We start from the raw sequence: 19794 nt of genomic DNA on the forward strand, positions 1-19794 counted from the left end.
CCTACAACATAGTATAGCAAACAGCAATGCTAAGTAAGATTAGAGGTTTCTTCTTTATTAACTGTAGTGCTGGGTAATCAAACCTAGGGCCCCACACATGCTGGGCAAGCCATTTCCCCACATGCTGCATTCCTAAATAATGGAATTTTGACATACACCATCAAGTATGGAGAATTAAGCCCATGGTGATGAGCAGAAAAGGACAGCACCAAACATTTTTATATGACATTCTTGAAATGAAATGAATACGGAAATAAAAACTAGCATGAGTCAGAATTTCCCAATGGAACAGATGTGACACTTGGTTACAGTGACGCTTGCATGGACTTGCACATAGGATACAGGGACAGAAAGCTCTAAACACCCATTATAACAGGGTCGGTGCCCCGCTATTGATGTATTGTTATTGTATAACTGAAGGTAAACTATCAGGGAAACTAACTAGATGAAGAATGCCTTAAAGGTCCAGAGACCTTGTGTTTCTTCTGGGTTCCAGTGGATAAAATGGAATGGAAGCGGTCTGAAAACAGCAAGCCGGAAACCCTACATAGATGTTCTAACTTTATTGGCAATGATGTAAGAAGACAACCCGCAAACCCGAGAAGAGGAAAATGGTAGCTAGCCCTATTGGAACCGCGACATGGGTAGTATAGACTCATTGCTATCTCGTCGTCGTCCTTGCTGAGGAGCATCTCTTCCCAGAATGCCTCAGGGAGGATGCCAAAACTACTAAAGGATGGTTATATTTGTGAATAGATTCTAATCGCGATCCAGCTGTATCATCACCACCAGGTTGGACATCGTTACTCCTCCTGACCATGCTCCCAAAAAGACGTTGCTCATGATCCCATGGATCTTCCTTCTCATGAGGATGACAGTGTCAGAGTAATTCTGTCCATTCGTGGAGAACATGTTAAAACATCATTTTGCTTTTCTGCTGCCACTGTTTTTTGTTTTCTCTTTTCGGTATGGTGTCTTGCACAAGATGGGGCTGGGTGGTATGGGAGTTGAGTGTCAAGTTACTGAGGTCTAGTGTTAGCATTTCCCAGGAGGATGACTGAGAGACTGCCTCTGTCCCAGTTCCCGCAGAGAACCCAGATGTGTTCCCCACACACTTCTGGCAGAGGTGGCAGTCACATCTGAACATTGAATCATCTGAATCTCGTGGAGAAGAGGGTTTCTTTTTCTTGTCAGATTTTGGGGGTAACAGAAACCTGACGTGTTTCTTTTTCTTGAACTCAACAGTCTTCAGTTTCTTTTGAGGTGATTTTGAACTCTCTTGATGTTGCTCTTCATCCATCCTTTCTAAGGGAAAAAACACATTAGAAACACAGAGAGTCTATTGAAAACACCTCATGCTGTACACACTCCTGAAACCTTCAGACACACAGACACACATGTTGGAAGTTGCCTCTCATGGTTTCAGAGATGGAAACCTTAATCTGAAACTGCTTCCTGCAGCTGTTTTTGGTTTTGATGTGTTTTCTTTTGTTTGGTTTGTTTTTTTTTTTCCTTTGCTTTGTTTATGGTGCCAGCTCAACAACAAGTGAAGGATGCGTGCACACTTTGTATTTGGAATATCTGTTTTAGTGAGGCTTTGCTTGTAGTTTTGAGTATGTATGCCATGAGAAACCCCAGGACAGAATTCCTGCAAGTGGAGAGCACAGATCATTATTCCTTAGTGTTCAGATATTGGTGTCTTTTGAAACAAATAGTCCCTTCTTTAATGTTTCTTTTAAGTCCTTACTCCCTCTATATAATGTGATTGGAGGCAGCCCTGTCTCAGAGGGTACTCCCTGGCATGATGTGTGTTCTATGTGACCCATAGCTTAGGCTGTGCTTCCTTAATTCCCATCACTTGATGAGACAAATGGAAAACAAGAGCAGAGCAAAATGAGCCCAAGGAGACCGTCACTGGACACAGATCAAGGTTGGCCAACGATGATCCATGTCTTCCAATCTTTTATGGCATGGTCAGACCCTGGGATCATGGAATGCCAGTGACAAAAGCAACACAAAGACACAGACCAGCTTTCAAGGACTGTCCATGAAGCTAGTAACTACAGTATCTCCAGGGACAGATGGATGGGCATGGGAGTAATTCAACTGATGGATGCACTATTAAAGTTTATGTATTTATAATTCCTAGCTATCAATACACACACACATACACACACACACACACACACACACACATGCATTTACTGGCCCTGTTCAGGCTTCAGGATCCAAGGGTTGCTACATAGGAGAAAAGCTGAGAGCATTTCATCAGAGGGAAATTTGGCTCCCAGCAAGATTCTTGACCTATCCTTACATGTTTGCTACCTGTAATAAGCCCTACTCTTCCTGGGTACAGTACCCATGACACAGAGGCTGTGCCCTGAAAGACTATTGGGAATGACAGCAGTTTCCCTTTGAAACTAATGAAATAATTAGTCTAGCCCAGGAAGATTTGTAGTCAAAATATGCTTATGCTACCTTCCACCCACCAAGATGAGGACACGTGAAAGCAAAGGCCACATAGAGCATTTGGCTGGATGAGTTAAGAAGGCTTCACAGAAGAAAATATACATGAGTATGACCATAAGGGAGATAGTTTTTTTTTTTTTTTGGTTTGTTTGTTTTTGTTTGTGGTTTGAGACAGGGTTTTTCTCTGTATCCCGGGCTGTCCTCAAACTCTCTCTTGAAATGAGACTGTCCTTACACTCAGAGATCTGCCTGCATCTGCCTCCGGAGTGCTAAGATTAAAGTCCTGTGCCACCATAGACTCGCCATTAAGGAGGTAGTTATGGAGACATGTCAAACATTCACAATAGAACTCCCACATAGTCCAACCATAACACTCATGGCTACAATGCAAATGAGTCAATGCTACCTTGCTACAGTGATACCGAAATACCCATACTACCAACAGAACCCAAGTAATGGATTCAGCCCAGGTGCCAGTCAATGGACTAATTGATAACAGAAATGTACTGAGCTTAAAAAAAGGGAGTTTGCCTTGGCTGCAAGGAAGGACAAAATTACATTGTTTGAGGGAAGAGGTACATTTTGTGTGAAACAAGTCAAATTTGGAAAGACAAATATCACAGGTTTTCTTTCATATGTGAAAGCCATAAAAAAGGAAAGTAAGCCAAAGCTAATAAAAAGGGACAGAAAATTAAGGGAAGGAACACAGGGACTGTAGGTGGAGCCTTGGAAAGTGTGGGGGAGAGATAACAGGACAGGAAAGGGTTTCAGAGTCTGTGGCAGAGCATCCAAAGACACAGGGTGGGTGGGGAAGTCCCTGAAATATTGGGAAGGCAGATAAGTGTAGAAGCAGTTGCAACTGGATTGTCACCATTGTGGAAACATGGCAGCATCCAGGCAGGCATAGTGCAGGAGGAGCTGAGAATATGGTCCAAGCATATTATGTGTACATATGGAAATGTCATGATTAAATCCTTCCTTTGTATGATTACTACACACTAAGAAAAACTGCAAAAAGGCACTTATGGTAAGTAGCTGTGCGGTGTGTTCTATAAACGTGCTTTCGGGATATCAGGTGTAATGAGTGATGTTTGACTTGTGAACAAGATGGATCAAAACAACAAGGTTTACCACCTTTGACTCTCAGTACCTAGCATATGCTGTTTTATGGATCCTATCTTAGGGACTGGCTTACAGGTTCAGAGTTTCAGTCCATTTTCATCAAGATGGGACAATTGCAGCATCCAGGCAGGCATGGTGCAGGAGGAGCTGAGAGTTCTACACCTTCATCTAAAGGCTGCTAGTGGAAGACTGATTTCCAGGCATCTAGGGCAAGGGTCTTAAAGCCCACACCCACAGTGCCACACCTACTCCAACAAGGCCACACCTACTCCAACAGGGCAACACCTTCTAATAGTGCCAACTCCCCGGGGCAGAGCATACACAATCCATCACAGATCCTTAAAATAATTCTCCCACACACCCACAAATCCCCAAATCTTGCAAAGCAGATCTCCACACAGAGTGATCAACTTTTCCAGATTCCCCTATATGCAACAACATTCACTATCCAGTTGCAACTGCTTCTATACTTATCTGTCTTCCCAAAATATTCAGGGACTTCCCCCGACCACTCTGCATCTTTGGATACCTGCCACAAATTCGGAATCCCTCCAACCTCTCCTTGTACTCATTCTCCCCATGCCTCCTATTCCTCCAGATCCATTTTGACTCAGATCCCTCCCTGTCTTGAACTACCTGCTCAAATAAGACCTTCTCAGGGAGACTGGCCCTGGGCACTCCATTTAAAAGTGCATGCAGTGTTGGCAAGTGGTGGTGGCACACACCTTTGATCCCAGCACTCTGAAGTCAGAGGCATGTGGATCTCTGTGAATTCAAGGCTACCTACTCTACAGAGCCAAATCCAGGATGGTCAGCACTGTGTAGAGAAAATGCCATGCCTCAGGTAACAAGATGAATCAGAAACAGAACAGCAACAACAACAAACAACAGAAGTGTAGGCCCTGACACTATAACCCATTAAGGGTACAGTACTGACACACACGATTGTCAGTAACCAACAGCCTCAGAGTAGACATAACCCTCATCCAAAAGAGAGAAACCATGCCTGGTACTGGAAAGCTAGCCAAGATTCCACAGCCTGGTGAAGTCATGATTCTTACAGGAGATATTTCAAATGACATTTTACTATAAATCATTATAACCCCCTGACTACATTCTAAGTATTTTACTATGTACCCACAGTTAAGTGTAGTCCTCAAACCTCACTGAAGGAAACTTCTCTTTGCAATAGACAGAGATCAATATAGAAAAGAACAACCAATCTGTGCACAGAGTTGTAAAGCAGGTCTCATATGATACGTCTACAACTAAACTCCTGCACCTCAGGTTCAGGGACCACTGTGGAAGAAGGGGCAGAAACAGTGTAAGAGCAAGAGGATCAGGGAGTTAGCCGTGAGACTTTGTCTCCTAGGAATGTCAGCAGATAGACCCATAAGCTCTCAGCAACATGACTGGAAACCTGTGAGCTGATCAAGGATGGCACTAATAGACATGCTAACACAGAGAGGGTCCAGTGAAGGGGACAGCAAAGGGTAACATGAGGTCTTAACCCTGCATAAAGAACTACAAGAAACCAAGGAATGCCAAGACTGGGAGACCCAGCCTTCCCTAAGAAGGCACACATAAATTAGTCATCAAATAGCAAAAGCTTGGCCTTGAAAACATACCTCTGTAAGCAACTTTATACAGACTGAACAGGTTTTGTGTATGCATTTAGGATTATGTATACAGATGTGAATATGAAAACGGTTAATGAAGAAAGAGGCAATGAATTTGGAAAGCAGCAAAGAGGAATAAATGGGAGGTTTGTGGGGGTGAGCAAGGAAAGAGGAAATGATGTAATTTTAATCTCAAAAAGATTTTTTTTTTTTAAAGAAGTGCATACCCACAATTCACCACTGGCAACCCTCCTCTCCTGCTCTGCTTTCCTAACAGAAAACACTGCTTCCTACTGCAAGGGACATGAGAGCATGCTGATTCCTTGACCTCAATGCTGATTTCTGTAGACCACAGTACCATATAAATTCCATGAGAGCTGGCATTTTCAGCAGAGCCCTGGAGCATGTCCAGCTCCCAGTCTACCTCCTGCCACACATACAACCCTCACTAAAAGGACCTGGAGCAAAGGAAGTGCCTACCATGCAGAAAGGGCTCCCTAAAGGACAGTTTTTGTTCCTGTTGGGTGAAGCTAGAGAGTAGAGAGTCAACACAGGAGCCCTGAATTCTGGTGTCCCACAGAGGGACAACAGGGCTTTTATCAGGTCACCATCTGTCACACATGAGCTATGCAGACCCTAGTAGTTACTCTCCATTGAGTAAGTGCCCCTAATCTCTAGAGAGATACCCTGTAAGAAGTCACCATCCATACCATCCTGTTGGTAAAAGCTTGTAAAGAAGCTTTCCAACAGAAAGCAGCAGCTAGGGCCCGTCGTCTCTTGTCCCCAAGCACCTGGTCAAGTCTCAGGCTCACCTTTGAAGTGCTTCAAATTCCCAGTTGCCCAGCTTTCAGCTGTAAATACTAGCAGCAGTGCTAATACCCTGAGAAACTGGGAAGGTTTCATGGCAACTGCATCTCTCTGGACTAACAACTGAGAGCAATGAGCATGGATTCCATGTCCAAGCATGCACCCACACTATAATACTTAAGACCCTGAAGATAAGGGGAATGAAGTTCATTGAGAAACAGTGGCAATCCTGAGGGTATGGAGCCAGTCGCAATGACTGCACAGACTGGAACTGTAGTAAGAAGAGCTCCGGAGCCCGTGAACTCCCTTTCCCATACTTCATATGGAAAATCCACATTCGTGGTGGAAAATGTGTCACACTCATGGGACCACTGGGCTGGGCTTAGTAGATAGACTTAAGGATATGAAAAAGAGCATCAAATTAAATGGTGCTTAAGAGTTTCTTTTTAAATTCTTATTGACAATTATATTCTTTTCACACAAAATATACTCTGATTATCATTCCCCACTCTGCTCCTCCTAGTTCCTCCCCACATCCCCTCCCATCCAAATCTACTCCCTCTTGGTCTCTCATTAGAAAAGATCAGGCCACTAAGAGATAATATTAAAGCATAACCAAATAAAGTACAAAAAGGAAACAGAAATACCATCACATTGAAGTTGGACAGGACAAAAACGACAAAAGAAAAAGACAAGAAGCAGAGAGCCACTTCTTCACTCAGTACTCAGGAGTCTCATAAAAACAATAAAGCAGCAGAAACAATATTTAGCCAGAGGACCTGGTGTAGACCTGTGCAGGCCCTGGGGATGCCAGATCAGTCTGTCTGGGCTCACAGCAGCTTTGTTCAAGTTGATCTAGAAGGCCTTGTTCTCCTGGTGTACACCATGAACTCTGGGCTCTTACACTCTTTTCTACCTCCCATTTCATGGGGTGGCCTGAGCCCCAGGGGAAGCACCTGATGTTGAGATCCCATTTAGGACTGATTGGTCCAAGCAGCTCTCTCTCTTCTCTCTCTCTCTCTCTCTCTCTCTCTCTCTCTCTCTCTCTCTCTCTCTCTCTCTCTCTCTCTCTGATTGAATCTGTTCCTTAACTTAAGACTAAGTGAGCAAGAATGAACACCTGATAAATAGTGCATCGTGATTAAATGCTTTCTATAATTCTTATATAAACACAACCTATAGTCTTCCAAAAAATGTGCAAAAAATAGGATATCTAGATTCATAAAACGGTAGTGATAAAAAGAAGTATCCCACAAGAACACATATTTGTTTCAAACTGAGTCTCACCTGTGTCTGACGTTATGCATATTTGTATAAATTACAGCTCTGAGGCCTGTATCCACTGTGGACATAGTTTTATGTTGGGCTCACTCAAATAAGGAAGTCATGACCCACTCCCTCCTACCCATCAACTTTATTTTTGAGAGCAAATGATCAGCAATAAAACAAGCAGAGTGTTTCGCAGAGTAATGTATAAGTAACAGGGAGAAACCTGAGCAAATAGAAAAGTGTATCACTATGAGTCCTAGGGCTGAGTGCTGTGTGACCTTGGCAACATGCAATTGTAGTCAAAATGACTGTGTAGCAGGACAAAGCCAGCTCATCTGTGGGAAGAACTTTGAGTAACATCCAAAGAAGCAGTTTGAGGAAAATCAAAGAGACTTGGGCAGAGACAAAGAGAGGATCTCCTGAGGCCTCCACTAGAAGATTTCGGTGAGAAGAAAAAATCAGATTTCCTTAGAGGCTGCTGGATGTGATTGCTTCCGTGAGAAGAGAAGCATCCCACAGCATCTCCAGACCTGATTACATGTGAGGTCTACCTCCACAATCACTTACTGATAGCAGCCATTTGACTTTATCCTGTGTAGCTGGACATGGAATCCAGCATGTCCCTGGGCATGGGAGCATTTGATTTACAGCTGAAATACATCCTGGTCCTTGTACCACATGTGTGTATTACAACTTACTTGAAATTCCTGCATAAGATATATGACATCTTATTCATGAATATAAAAGCCAGTTGGGCTGCTGGCCCCAGCAGGATGGTGATACGAATCCACCGCTTCCAGTTTATTAGAGTTTTCATAGGCAAGGACAGTTTTGTGGTTTGAATCAAAAGGGACCTTTAGGTCAGGGATACATTGTGCTTGTGTGGAATTCATGGCTGTTTTAGAGACCAGTTTACCATAGAAATTTATGGTGGATCTAAGTCACCAGAGACTAGTTTTTACCCAAAGTAGTTTTAGCAATTATGTATTCTTTCAAATGCTTTCACAAGGTAGCATAACTATAGTTCAGATGCACAAGACACAATTTTCCAAGATAATTAAGCAATTTTCAAAAACATGGATTCATACAGTCAAATGGCATGTTAGATAAAACCTCTCTCTCTAGGGAGACAGTGTCTGAGTTATTCTAATCAACATTCTGCTCTCTTCTGAGTGTGAAATGGAAAGGGAGTGAGATGGGAAACAGTTGGTTTCAGAGCAGAGGTTGTGATTAAAAGGAGTGGCACTTGACGGTTATGGGTGTAGAAAGGAAAGACTAGAATGCATCAACCAAGAGCTTCAGCTCATAGCACAGGAATTTGTCTCCTCCATTTGTAAGGGAATCCTCAAGAAGTAGGGTGATGTTGTCTTCAACCCTTGAGGGGAACCTTGTGACTGTGCTGGGTACTTGTTAGGGGAAAGGAAGGGGACACCCAAGAACAAGTTCTCAGAGCTGTGTGGCTAAGGAAAGAATTTAGTGAAGGACATGGCCTAACAAAATTGAGGAAGAGCCAGCAACGTCTACTTCAATTGTACTCCAACTGGTACATCTAAAAAGGAACCCCTACAGCCATGGATCAGGGAAAACCACAGTCAAGGAGGTGGGAAGACTGTAAAAGCCAGAAAACCAGGATGGGAGCATGGACTTAGGTTAGCATCCTCTACACATGACAGGAATGCTGCACTCAAAGAAATCTCAACACCATTTGTGTAAACAAAGACTTGCATCGTGGTGGTTACAATAGTGACCATGCCAGTGTTGATGGGGGAAGTTTCACAAGCCCCAAATCCTGTTAGACAATGAGTTACAGACTTTCTGTGGTTGCCAAGAGAGGGAGAATCAATTCTTTGCAGAGTTGAACATTGTGATGAGTTGCTTAAACTCACCTGGTAAGCCCTACTGCTATACACGTTGGAGCAATGTGGAACAGATTCAGAGGGATTGTGAGAATGTGTCCACAGGTCACTGTGTCCTCCCAGAGATGGAAACATGTGTACCTGTGTAACTACCCTAATCACACAAGAATAGGTCTTGAATTCAAGAAAGATCTGAGAGGGAATACTGGAGCAGTTCTCGCACAAAGAGTGAGGGAGGAGAAGGGTATAAATGTGCTCTTGGACATGACATTTTACAAAAGAAAGAATTTATGTTAAAGAATAAAACACAAAAGGAGCACATTATTTGTGTCCAATACCATTTGCTTCTTATCAGGTCTTCATTTGAAAATGTCAATCATTCATGAATCACGTTAAGAGTTTTCATTCCTGGATGCTTTGTGATAGCTATTTAGGTTTTTTTTTTTTTTTTTTTTTTTTTTTTTTTTTTTTTTTTTTTTTTTTTTTTTTTTTTTTTTTTTTTTTTGAGACAGGGCCTCACTCAGTACATGGGTCTCACCACGACCTCCCATAGTCCAGGCTGGCCACAGGCATACAGCAATCTCCCTGCCTCTTTCTCCAGAAGATTGAAGTTACAGGCATGGGCCAATAATGCCCATATCCTTGTGATTTCAGTAAGAATTATTCAGAGTTCTATAAACGTTACTGAAGCAGGCCACTTACATTTATCTGGCTACCCATTGAAATATGGATTATTTTCATAATCTTACTCATTCAAAAAATGTTGAATGAGTCCATTGGCATAAAAGTGGTACCTATTATTAGGCCAATTTTCTCCTTTAATTTTGCTACTACCATGACAATATTTTCTGAGAGTTTGCAAGGCTGTGGTTGACTGAGGTCTTCAGCTTTACAATGGTATCCCATGGTCCTTAACATCAATCCATCATTCGAGTTGGTAACAGAATAAACAAAGGTTTGTCTGAAGGATCAGGCTTCTCTCTGAAAGAGCATGTGAACAACACATGCAGGTCTATAAATTTTGTGGATTGGTGAAAACCGGCCCACAGGAGCTATCTGATAAGGCAATATGTGTATAGGAGAACTGGGTTCACATTGTAGGCAGGAGAACACTGAAGCCTACAGAAAACTTTGCCTTCAAATTTTGTCTCCAGACCCTGCAGGAGAGCAGCCAATGATCAGAAGGAGATTCTCAGGGATCCTGTGGTGGGTGTCACCGCAGATCAAGGAATGTGCCCAGTATCTCGTTTCCTTAGATGAGATTGATCCTGGCTGGGTAGGATCAAGGCCATGCATGAGTGTGACAGAGGGGAATGGACAGAACGACCATCAAATCTGGATCTTGAAGATGGTGGAAGCAGACACTCATCTGACTCCTTCCACAAGGATTTGGTTTCAGATCAGTTGAGTATGGGAACTCAAGTGGGATCTTTAGGCTCTGAAGATCACATTCTTAGCAAAGCAGGACAAGACAGAGAGGAAAAAAGAAGTTGTGTATATGGTGAGAAATATGGAGAGACTCATTGGAAGCAGACTCTGAAACTGCCTCTTGAGTCCACCCAGGATGAACCATCTCTCCTTCAACCATTGCACAGCAAACATTCTGCCTCTTAATAGAACTCACTTAAACAAGGGAAATGAAAAGATGCAGTGGGATCCCTAAGAAAGCCAAACTAGAAAGCTCACCACAAACAAGAGGACATGGCTGTGTCTGACAGTACCCTTTTACCACAAATTTACTCCCAAGCCTTACCTGTTGAAGAAAATATCCACCGAGCACACAGGCCACACAACCACCCCTGAGCCCAAGAATCTGAGGGCTATTCTGAGTGATCACCTATGAATGGCATGCTTTTAGTAGCCATGAGGATGTCACAGTATTTGAAAAAGGAGAAACACAATACAAAAATCAAGCCTGGAATCTGTTATTCTCCATAACATCACTGAATCCTGTGGTCACCACCTCACTTACAAAGACTTACATTCTCCACAAACAAACAAGATAGCTTAGGCCATGCTTCGATGATGCAAAGAAGCTCTGAAGAGACAAGGAATAAGCCCACCCTGTTTGCAAACAACCTGTTAGAATGTGGTAGATAATTTCTCTCCTGTAGCAGATTTGCCCGTAAAAGCAACCATAGAACATCCCACTTTCAGGTCACATGGGCTTTATTGTTCTTCACATGCAAAGACCCTGCAGGCTCTGCTGTGTGAGTGAAAAAGAAAGCACACTCTCTATCCTCTATTCTCATTGGAAGTAACACAAGATATATGTGTCAGGGATGGTGTCAGTTGGGAAAAACCATCATTTACTGCAATGTGTCTGGTACAACATTGGTAAGGCTGGAAAGGATGTTGAGAGACTATGTGCTGTGTAAGCCTCCCCCACCCCATCACACCCCACTCCCTCTGTCTGTCTCTCTCTTTCTCTCTTTCTTTTTCTTGTCTTTTCTAAGTTTTCATTTTCTTTATTTCTTTTCTTTTAGTTCTTTTCTTCTTTCTTCTCTCTTTTCTCTCATCTTTTCATTTTTCTCTCTTGTTCCAGCTCTCACTCCCTCACTTCCTTCCTTCATTATCCCACATAGAATTTCTCTGCATACCCCGGCCATCATAGAACTCATTTAGTAGACCAGGCAGGCCTCACACTCCCATATGTCTGCCTGCCTCTGCCTCCCAAGTGCTGCCAGGTCTGGTTTCACATTACTTGTGTTTGCATCCCAGCTGCACCATTTGTAAACATGTGTCTATACCCTAGCTGTACCATTGGATCTCTGTCCAAACCCTACCATTTGTGAGCTTCTGTCTATGTCCCAGCTGCAACATTGCATCTATGTCCCAGCTCCACTGTTAGTGAGCTTGCATCTATACCAAGATCTCCATTTGTAAGGTTGTGTCTATGTCCAAGCTCTATCATTTGTGATCATTTCTCTATTTCTAATCCCCACCCTTTGTGACCCGGGCTCTATGTCACAGCTCTACCAATTGTGAACATCTTCTATGTCCCAGCTTGCCATTTGTGAACTTGTCTCTAAATCCCAGGTCCATCACTTGTAGGACACGCTATGATGGTTCTCTAAGCACTGGAGCCATTTTTGTGAAAGGGGGTGTTTCCCTAAGGTTCCCACATTGGAAGACCTCTTTGCGATGGTCGAGTGAAATTTGAAAGTCAACCATTTTGAACACTAGCCTGACACGCACTACATCAGAGGTGTGCCTTGACACCTGGCAACTCCTCTTCTGTACAGAACACCCACACTGACAGAGTCATCTGAACTCAGGGCTATGAATCTGAGGGGATGAGAGGACACCATCCTCTTCCTGCTGTCCACAAGATCCCTGAACCTCCATTCAGAACCATGGTCATTCTCATGCTCCTGTGTTCAGATCTGAAGGAAGATAAACATACCTCTTCAGGTCTCTCTCAATGACTTTCACTGGAACAGAGCTCTGGATATGTCTAGGAACAATGATTTCTTCAGAGTGCCTCTTGTATTTCTCATTCGGTGGTGTTTGGAGTGAACAATGGGTACCATTCAAAGGGCTCTGTAGGGAAATCAGAGTTAAACGTTTTCTACAAATGCTACAACCTACCATTTCTAACAAATGGACTGACTGTGTAAGCAAAGTTGCCCTGAATCCAGTCGCAAGCCTGGTGCAACTTAGTTCTCAGGAGTGTCCCTCTCTGAGCACTTGTTGGGTGTTAATGCTCAGATTTGAGGCTATGGGCATATTTCTTCACCAGGGAATGTCCCTGTAAATTCAAGGTCTTGAAAATATGCATGCACCTGTGTGCACCATCCCCATGTGCCACTTGACAAAGAACATGCCAGAGAGAGCTGTAACTCTCACATGTTGGGGTGGGGATGGGGTGTATTATAAAAGTGTCAGCTGAAGTGCAAACCCTTACCCTGGGAAATGTGAACAATCCTCTACCTCGATGTGGCTCATCTCTTTGCACTCACACTGACAGACATCTTTGGACTTGTCCCACTTGGCCCTTCTACATTCATCAGCTCTTCTTAGTATCTACCTAAGGAGCCTTCTGGCCACATGTGGGCTACCATGCTTCCTCAATAGGGTGGCTACTTACCTTGCCCTACACCTGCCACAGACTAAACCTGAAGGTTCCTGCTGAGGGTCAATACACATCCTGTAAAAATCCTATTCACATACAGCCATCAGCTGAAAATCCAGAGATCCTGCAAAGCCATACACAGTCTACTATGGTGGTGAGTTCAACAAATGTCCAAAGTGAGCACACACAAGAAAATTATGTCTCCTAGATTTTCCTATTCATGTGTATTGAATGGTCCCAGGTTAGAAAACTGCTCGCCCAGATGCAGACACCCACAGTCAAACACTGGGCACAGAGAGAGCCCCACTTGAACATCTCCATCTGATTCCTCTCTTTAGAGCTCAGGGATGCCAGCTAAGAAGGAGAGAGAGGATTGCAGGAGCCAGAGGAGTCAAGGACACCAGGAAAGCCTGGCCCCCAGAATTAACTTAGCAGGACTCACAAGAGCTCACACAGACCAAATTGACAATCAGCGAGTCTGTATCAGTCTGTGCTAGGTCCTCTGCAAATATAGATGTTAGCTTGGTGTTTTTGTGGGACTCCTCTCACTGGGAGTTAAGATATGTCTCTGAGTTTTTCCCTTGATGTAGAGACCTCTTCCTTCCTACTGTGTTGTTGCTTCCAGTCATGAGAAGAGGGTTTGTGCCTACTCTTCTGTATCTTGTTGTGCCATGTTTAGTAGATATCACTGAGAGGCATGCTAGTTTCTGAAACAAAACAGAGTAGGTGTGAACCTAGGACAGGGAGAAGTATGACCTGGAAGGAGTGCATGGAAGAATAACCAATGTCCTGATGTATTTTATGATTCTGTGAGAGAAGAAGAAAGAGAAAAATGAAAATGAAAACAAATAATGTTCACCAACACTGTGTACCCTGCTTAATTCTCCTTCCTATTTTGCCATTGTTAATAACTTGCTGATGAGGACAGGGAAAACTGGGAACACCTGATTGCTCTGAAATGTGGTTTGGATCTGCAATAACATTGCAATTCTAGTTGCCAGCACCCATTCCCTTGCAGAAGTCTAATTGGCCAAGAAGTAGCAATTACTAGTACTCATGGACAATCTTGGTTAAACAATAGCCCATTACAAGGATGTGAACACTGGCTTTGTAAATTCTCTGACCATGCCTTAAGCCTTGCAGGTCAAAGGGGTATCTGATTGATTATGTCCAGGAATACACACCCTTTGTAGTCCAATTGGTTTTCCATCAGTGCTGTGCCAATAAGCCACCTATGCTTTGACTTCAGTTGGCTATCCTTGTTGTCCATCACCTGAGACAAACCAGGTGCTGCTGGAGAGGCTCCCTGAGTTCCCTCCTGTGCTCTCCCTTCAGCCTCCTCCAGCACCGCACTCAAAGCACTGTCTCTCTGTGCTGAAGTCAGGCCTGCTACAGATTCCAAGGTCCAACAGAGACACTAAAGGTGTGACCATAGAAGTCCCAGGAGTGGTTGGCAGTTGCATTCCCTTCTGCTGACTGCTCCTGGAGCCTCCTGAGTTATTTAATCTCCCTTCTATTTCAGTGACTCACATCAGCCTTCATATATGACTGTGGTAGATCTGATCAGGACTGGTGGACTTTTTTTTTCAGGCTTGGATTACTTTTGTTTCATTTTTTGAGAGAGGACCTCACTGTGTAACCATGGCTGCCCTGAAGCTTACTCTATAGACCACACTGTTCATGAATTACTTGCCTCTGCATCTTGATCCCTGGGGGGCCGATTGTGGCCCCCTCAATTATGGAGATCTTCTGTGCCATGGGATGTAATAAGATATGTGGCACATAGATTCAAGTCTAATGGGCTTTCTAGAGCCATATGACCTGTGTAGTTCCAGTTTCTTCAACCAGAAAAGAACCAAATGTTCTCCACAGGGTTTGAGACCATTAGATCACAGACATGTCACTAGACATGATAGACAGAATACAACTCCTTAGGGATGCCACTCTTAGCTGATAAGCAAACATGAAAGATGGTGCCTTGTCTCGAGAAACACCAATTCTCAACTCACCTGATGGTAGCAGATCACCTTTCACGGTCTCTGGACCCTGTCCCACGCTGCCTGGATGCCAAACTCTGCTTCAGTTCTTCCTACTACCAGATGTTGTCCAATGGAGGGTGGCCTTGGGAAAAGACAGGCAGCTGAGCTCTCAGAGCTGAGTGTCTATGGACAGTGCTGAGAAGCTGGGCCTTCCTGCACAGATCTCTCAGGAACTGGTTTCTTAATGTGGCCAGAGCCTCTGCAAGAAAGTAGGAGTCTTGAGAAGATTGGCTTTTTCCCTGCAGGGAGAGGGCAAGTTAGAAAAAGGGGGAAAGACCAGGGTCCTGATGGCAGTCAGTTTGTTGCAATGATGACCCAATAAATTTTTTTTGTCTTTTGTTTGGAAATCAAGTTCCACTCCTTGATTGAGGACCCTGAGATCATCAGCCCCCCATCCCCTTCCCAGCCCTGGTGGAAAATGTGGCAATACTGTGGGGAGCCGTGCCCAAGGCTCTAGTGTCATGCTGAGAGTCATTGTGACACAAGAAGGGTTTCCATGGTGCTTAGTGTGACCTACCAGTGCAGGGATGGAGAAACTGGTCATAAACTCTGTCCTTGGGGTGCTGGTTTAGGGGAAAGTTTGCAATCTCTGTGTAACAGACAGTCATTGCCTTTCTGTAGAAACCCACCACAGAACACTAATTACATTTGTTTTTTTTTTTGTTTGTTTGTTTCTAAGAACGACACAGGGAATCTGCTCAGTATATCTTTCAGTCATCATCAAGCACATTCAAGCCTTAGCTTGCTGCTCAAGGAAAGGTGTATTTCAATGTGAACCCCTATGTAAACATTTAAATTGATGACTGCATTCATTTGGACTCTCTCTCTCTCTCTCTCTCTCTCTCTCTCTCTCTCTCTCTGTGTGTGTGTGTGTGTGTATGCCAGGTATGGTAGTGTGGCACATGTTTGGAATGGTGTGTGTGTGTGTGTTTGTGTGTGTGTGTGTGTTTGAAGAGGCCATATAGCTCAGGCCAGCCTCAAATTTCCTTTCTCACCAGGCTAGCCTTGAGATTTTGATCCTCCAGCCCCCACATCCCAAATACCACAATTAGAGGCCTGGTCCACCGCATCTGAATTATGTGGTGCTGGAGACCAAAGTAAGGACTTCCTGCATGTATCACAGGCATCAGTGTTTCAAAAGAACTGCAGTTTCTGCCCCCAAATGTCTTTGTAGGTATAGAAATAAAGGGTTTCTGCACAACCGTGCACACATGATTGCCACCGTACTTAGCCTATTCCTCAGGCTTCAGGATCCTTAGTTGATCCCCTCTGATCTCCTCCTTAATCTCTCCTTACCAACACCGAACCTCTGAAGAGCCAGGCATCTTCTAAGAGGGGTAACATTATGTTTCACCAAGTGATTGCAGCAGCCTTAAGGGGTTGTGTTCATCTTTTCCTCACCATCTCTCAGGTTGACATCAGGAAGTGGAGCAGGGGGGACTGTGTCATGCTGCACCCAATGGAGGACAGAACAGGCCCTTGAAGCTCCCTGCAGAGCTAGGCAGGTTAAGTCTTAACTGCTGTTCTGTGCTGCCATCTGCTGACTCCCAGCTCCACGGCTCCACCCCCATCTTGGTGATGGTCCTCAGTTTCTAGTCTTCTCCCAGACCACACTCACTGGTGTTCCCAGGGACCCTGGACACTGTGTACCCACTTGAACTGATACTGGCCAAACATTTGTGAAAATACGTCTTCCCTATTCTGGGTAATTCTTTGACAGGCATCTCCCAGCCTGTCCCCACAGCCTTAATCCTTCACTGTTCCCACATTCCCTGACGCAACCTGAGTGTTACCAAAACCTGCCAATTCTTCTTCCCCACTAATGCTCCTCTTCCCCTGATTCACTCATAATCGGCAGGAAGTGAACACAAGGAAGGTACCTGCTATCCAGAGACCCCTTCTCATGCTGTTGTGATCATTGCTACTTGAATACAGCATGTTAGGATATGTGGTGTGTGTGTGAATGGACATGTATGTATTTGAGTATGGGTGTCTGTATGTGTGTATGTTTATGTGTATATGTAATGTACATGTATACATATATGTACATACATGTAAATACACACATACCCACACAAACACACACATATGTGTGTGAATGTTTTCTACATATAGCCCAGGAGGTCCATGTGCATAGTTGTCTGGAATCCCCAGAGAACAGCAGGGTATGGAATGTTGAATAAGTTTTTGACTCAGTCGACAAGCAGATGGTGAGAGGCTGCAGCCTAGTGTGGAGATAGGGAAACAGAATCCACTTTCACAGTGTTCATGAAGGTGACACAAAGTGGAAGAAGGGCAGAAGGGACGGATGTGACACCTTTGTGGAGTGGGCTGAGAGGGAAGCTCTGCCTTATCTTCACTGGACTAAGATAGAACAGCATCTCAGCAGCAGCTCTCTGCAAGAAGCTGTTGATTTCAGGGAATGTGTTCCAGGCTCTCAGTGTGCAACACACAATGAAGGACCTCACTTTCCAAGTCACATTTCTCCCTCCTTTACTCTATCAACAAGGTGGCAAGGGAACTTGTGCAAAGGGAAGAGGCAGATGAGTTTGGATTGACCAGAGAAGCCTTCTGCTCATGGACACCACATCCTCACAGGCTGTCAAGGTTTTCCCGGCCTGCAGACAACATAGTGACTTTGAATAAGAGAAAGTGCCACATCTGAGGATTTCCACTCTGCTCCAGCAGTTGGATGCTTGTTCACCGTGAGTCCCAGGAAGGAGAGAACCACCGACTGACAGCTTCTGGAGACACAGGAGCCCTCACCCATGTCATTGGTATCTTCAGGATACAACACACGCTCACAGGCAGCAAATGTCCCCATTCTCAATTGTGGACATGTGAAGCCCATCTATGACATGTTCACTCACAGTCTGTCATTTTCAAACCACTTAGCACAAGCCATCTGATTGTGGAGAGGCACATGGAATAAAAATGAGGAGGTTGCACAGATCCCGTGGTAACACTGATGCTCTTTTCCCTGGTCAAAGGTTACCCAGAACTTCATGTGTACCAGCGTCCTCCTCCTCAGGCCCACTGTCTGTCTCAGGGTCAGGAGGTATAACTGGCACCTAGGAACTGCTTTGGATTCTAAAGGAAAGAAAAAGCACCAAACGTTCACTTTGCCTCCGAACACAATTGTTGTGATAGAATCATGGCTCTCCTCTGGATAGACCACACCAGGACAGTTTAGTTCCATGTGAGAGAGGTTTATTGTCAGGGCAAAGGGCAAAAGGTAGTGATTAAGACCAAGGGGGAAAGAGAGCAGAGGTCATGAGTGTCTGCCTTTTCTTTGCGTTGTGACTCAACCACTTGCAGGTAGACGTAGAATATGAGCCAAGTAGACTCTGGGAACGTGTGATGATTGCCATGGCAACAGATGCACGGGTCCCTGTCACCTGTGGGTGATGTCACTCTCATCTCTGGATTCGGATGTGATTTGCAACCATAGAGCTAGTTCCTGACTGTAAAGCCAGTTCTTGATGCCAAGATATCTCCCTTTTTCTTATCATAAAGAAAAGGAAAAAAGTGGTGTTCTTATCATAAAGAGATGGAAAAATGGGAGGGGTAAGTGGATGGTGAAAGGGAAATAGACACATCAGATCTCTTAAGCTTTTTCCTCCTGTATGGGGGCTGACTTCAACCTTCAGGGTCCACTTAGCAAATGACATCAGGACCCTCTGTGGACAGTGGCTGGTAATCCTATAACAGGAAGAGGTTGTTTGGTTAGAAACATTTTGGATTTGTACTTGAGGGAAAGTAGAAACAAGGTTAATGTGGCAGGGAGCAAATACCAGGAAGATGACTAGGGAAGGCATTAAAAAGGGGAGTATCCACTTCCACAAAGGATTTTCAAAAATTCAGTAATTCGCATCCTCAGTATCCCTGCGATCCTGGGTGTCTGAATGTAGATCCTGGGTCTTTTTCTCACTATCCAGGATTGATTGACATAGAAACAGCATTCTTCTGGGAAAAATAGACAAAGACAACCTTCTTTAGCTGTCAGGATATCTAGCCCCTGTTGTTTCCGAAGCACTACAGCTGCCAAAGAATCTGTTTCTGGATTATAGCATGGTTTCAGTGTTTCTTGAAAACCAGTGCTAAGCTTGAAAATGAAATCATATTGGGTTATGGAAGTAGTTATCCCTGCAATACCAGTACCAACACACATGACTATTCCAGCAGTGACTAGGAGTGGCATAACCTGAACTGCCCTTTTATGTTGTGCAGCTATCATATCTACAACTGGGATTGGCAGGGGCTCATTTCCCTAGAATACTCCTAGTTCAAGGAAAAGAAGTATGAGTGTGCAAACTCCTGACCAGCTGATGGGTAGGCAATGATATACCTGAGTGCCACAAAGATTTGATGTGTTTTTGTCTGCAGGGCATTGTGGCAGAGATGAGGTATCAAGGGTTGTGGTTCTATTGCAGACTAGGGAGCTTATGGTTCCTATAGAACATGTCATGGAAGTCTTAAAAAATTTACCATGCCAAGAAGAGGGATAGAGGAAAGATATGAAGTCATGGCAACATCAT

General features: G+C 44.1%; 1 protein-coding gene across 2 annotated transcripts; it reads right to left on the reverse strand.

Annotated features, from left to right (window-relative positions):
* Nucleotides 1-549: 549 nt before the first annotated feature.
* Nucleotides 550-15689, reverse strand: LOC143435480 (uncharacterized). 2 transcript variants are annotated; one of them, XR_013105823.1, is made up of 3 exons: nucleotides 15227-15689; nucleotides 12549-12685; nucleotides 550-1305 (listed from the first exon to the last, which is right to left on the reverse strand). XR_013105823.1 is itself a non-coding variant. In XM_076918350.1 (2 exons), the coding sequence occupies exon 2, from the start codon at nucleotides 1298-1300 to the stop codon at nucleotides 914-916; it is 387 nt and encodes a 128-aa protein (XP_076774465.1). In that variant the 5' UTR covers nucleotides 1301-1305; nucleotides 12549-12688; the 3' UTR covers nucleotides 764-913. The 2 variants fall into 2 exon arrangements, 1 of the variants encoding a protein (XP_076774465.1); XM_076918350.1 differs by lacking the exon at nucleotides 15227-15689 and having other exon boundaries at nucleotides 764-1305; nucleotides 12549-12688.
* Between the last annotated feature and the right edge of the window lie 4105 nt (nucleotides 15690-19794).

This window comes from Arvicanthis niloticus, chromosome X (genome assembly GCF_011762505.2).
Source record: "Arvicanthis niloticus isolate mArvNil1 chromosome X, mArvNil1.pat.X, whole genome shotgun sequence".
Taxonomy (NCBI): Eukaryota; Metazoa; Chordata; class Mammalia; order Rodentia; family Muridae; genus Arvicanthis; species Arvicanthis niloticus.

Coding starts and splice junctions, on each gene's coding strand:
- LOC143435480 (XM_076918350.1), bottom strand. CDS start 1,300: ATGGATGAAGAGCAACATCAAGAGAGTTCAAAATCACCTCAAAAGAAA.